Raw genomic sequence first — 1297 nt, 5'->3', positions numbered from 1 at the left:
AGAAACACTGACCTCTGTCTCCTTCTGTTTCTGACACTCCCACTTCAGCACAGCATCACAACAGTGCTACAGGGGAGTCTCCATGAGTCTCAGAAACCATCCAAAGCATCTTGTGCTCAGAGAGGTAAAGGAAGGAAAGTCAAGGAGCAGAGCTCTGTGGTCAGGCTGCCAGCTGCTGCAGCTCTGCCTCCTCCTCCGTCAGAGGCTGACCAGTCCAGAGGAGAGGAGAGGGAACTGAGCCAGGCCTTCTCCAGGGTGCTGCTCACCGTGCAGGACGTGGACGAGCAGGACGGTGAGCAGCCACAGCTCTGCTCTCAGTACGTCAAGGAGATCTACAAGTACCTGCACGTCCTGGAGGTGAGTCTTTCTGTGGGCATGTCTGTGGTCTGACTGGGCGTGTCTGTGGTCTGGTCTGACTGGGCGTGTCTGTGGTCTGGTCTGACTGGGCGTGTCTGTGGTCTGGCGTGTCTGTGGTCTGGCGTGTCTGTGGTCTGGCGTGGGCGTGTCTGTGGTCTGGCGTGGGCGTGTCTGTGGTCTGGTCTGACTGGGCGTGTCTGTGGTCTGGTCTGACTGGGCGTGTCTGGTCTGACTGGGCGTGTCTCCTCTGACTGGGCGTGTCTGGTCTGACTGGGCGTGTCTCGTCTGACTGGGCGTGTCTGTGGTCTGGTGTGGGCGTGTCTCCCCTGACTGGGCGTGTCTCCTCTGACTGGGCGTGTCTCCTCAGGTGGAGCAGGCTGTGCGAGCAGACTACATGCATGGATATGAGATCACACCGAACATGAGAGCTCTTCTCGTCGACTGGCTGGTCCAGGTTCACTCCAAGTTCCAGCTGCTACAGGAGACTCTGTACCTCACAGTGGCCCTCCTGGACCGGTTCCTCCAGGTAAGACCTGACCGAGCTGCCTCCTCCTGGTCCGGCCTGGATCTGAAGCCCTCTTCTGCTGTGCTGCAGGTCCAGCCGGTGTCTCGCAGGAAGCTGCAGCTGGCTGGCATCAGCGCCATGCTGCTGGCCTGCAAATACGAAGAGATTTTCTACCCCGAGGTCGGAGACTTCGCCTACATCACAGACAACTCCTTCAGCAAGTCTCAGATCCTGCTGATGGAGCAGCTGATCCTGAAGAACCTGGACTTCCAGCTGGGGCGTCCTCTGCCCCTACACTTCCTCAGACGAGCCTCCAAGGTGGCCGATGTGAGTCTGGAACACCTTGACCTGACCGGTTTAGACTTGTTGTGGTGTTCTGATGTGTGTGTGTGTGTGTGTGTGTGTGTGTGTGTGTGTGTGTGTGTGTGTGTGTGT

At 58.2% G+C, this 1297-nt stretch overlaps 1 protein-coding gene across 1 annotated transcript; it reads left to right on the top strand.

Moving 5' to 3' along the window:
* Nucleotides 1-48: 48 nt before the first annotated feature.
* Nucleotides 49-1189, top strand: ccnb2 (cyclin B2; the record flags this gene model as incomplete). Its single annotated transcript, XM_014028037.1, is given in 3 exon segments — nt 49-357; nt 725-883; nt 953-1189. Coding segments are annotated over 3 exon segments (705 nt in total), but the record flags the coding sequence as incomplete, so codon positions are not given.
* Nucleotides 1190-1297: the final 108 nt, after the last annotated feature.

This window comes from Austrofundulus limnaeus, unplaced genomic scaffold, assembly GCF_001266775.1.
Source record: "Austrofundulus limnaeus strain Quisiro unplaced genomic scaffold, Austrofundulus_limnaeus-1.0 Scaffold713, whole genome shotgun sequence".
In the NCBI taxonomy this organism is placed as follows: Eukaryota; Metazoa; Chordata; class Actinopteri; order Cyprinodontiformes; family Rivulidae; genus Austrofundulus; species Austrofundulus limnaeus.
Note: the sequence above shows the minus strand (reverse complement) of the source record. Positions and strands in the feature narration are given on the sequence as shown.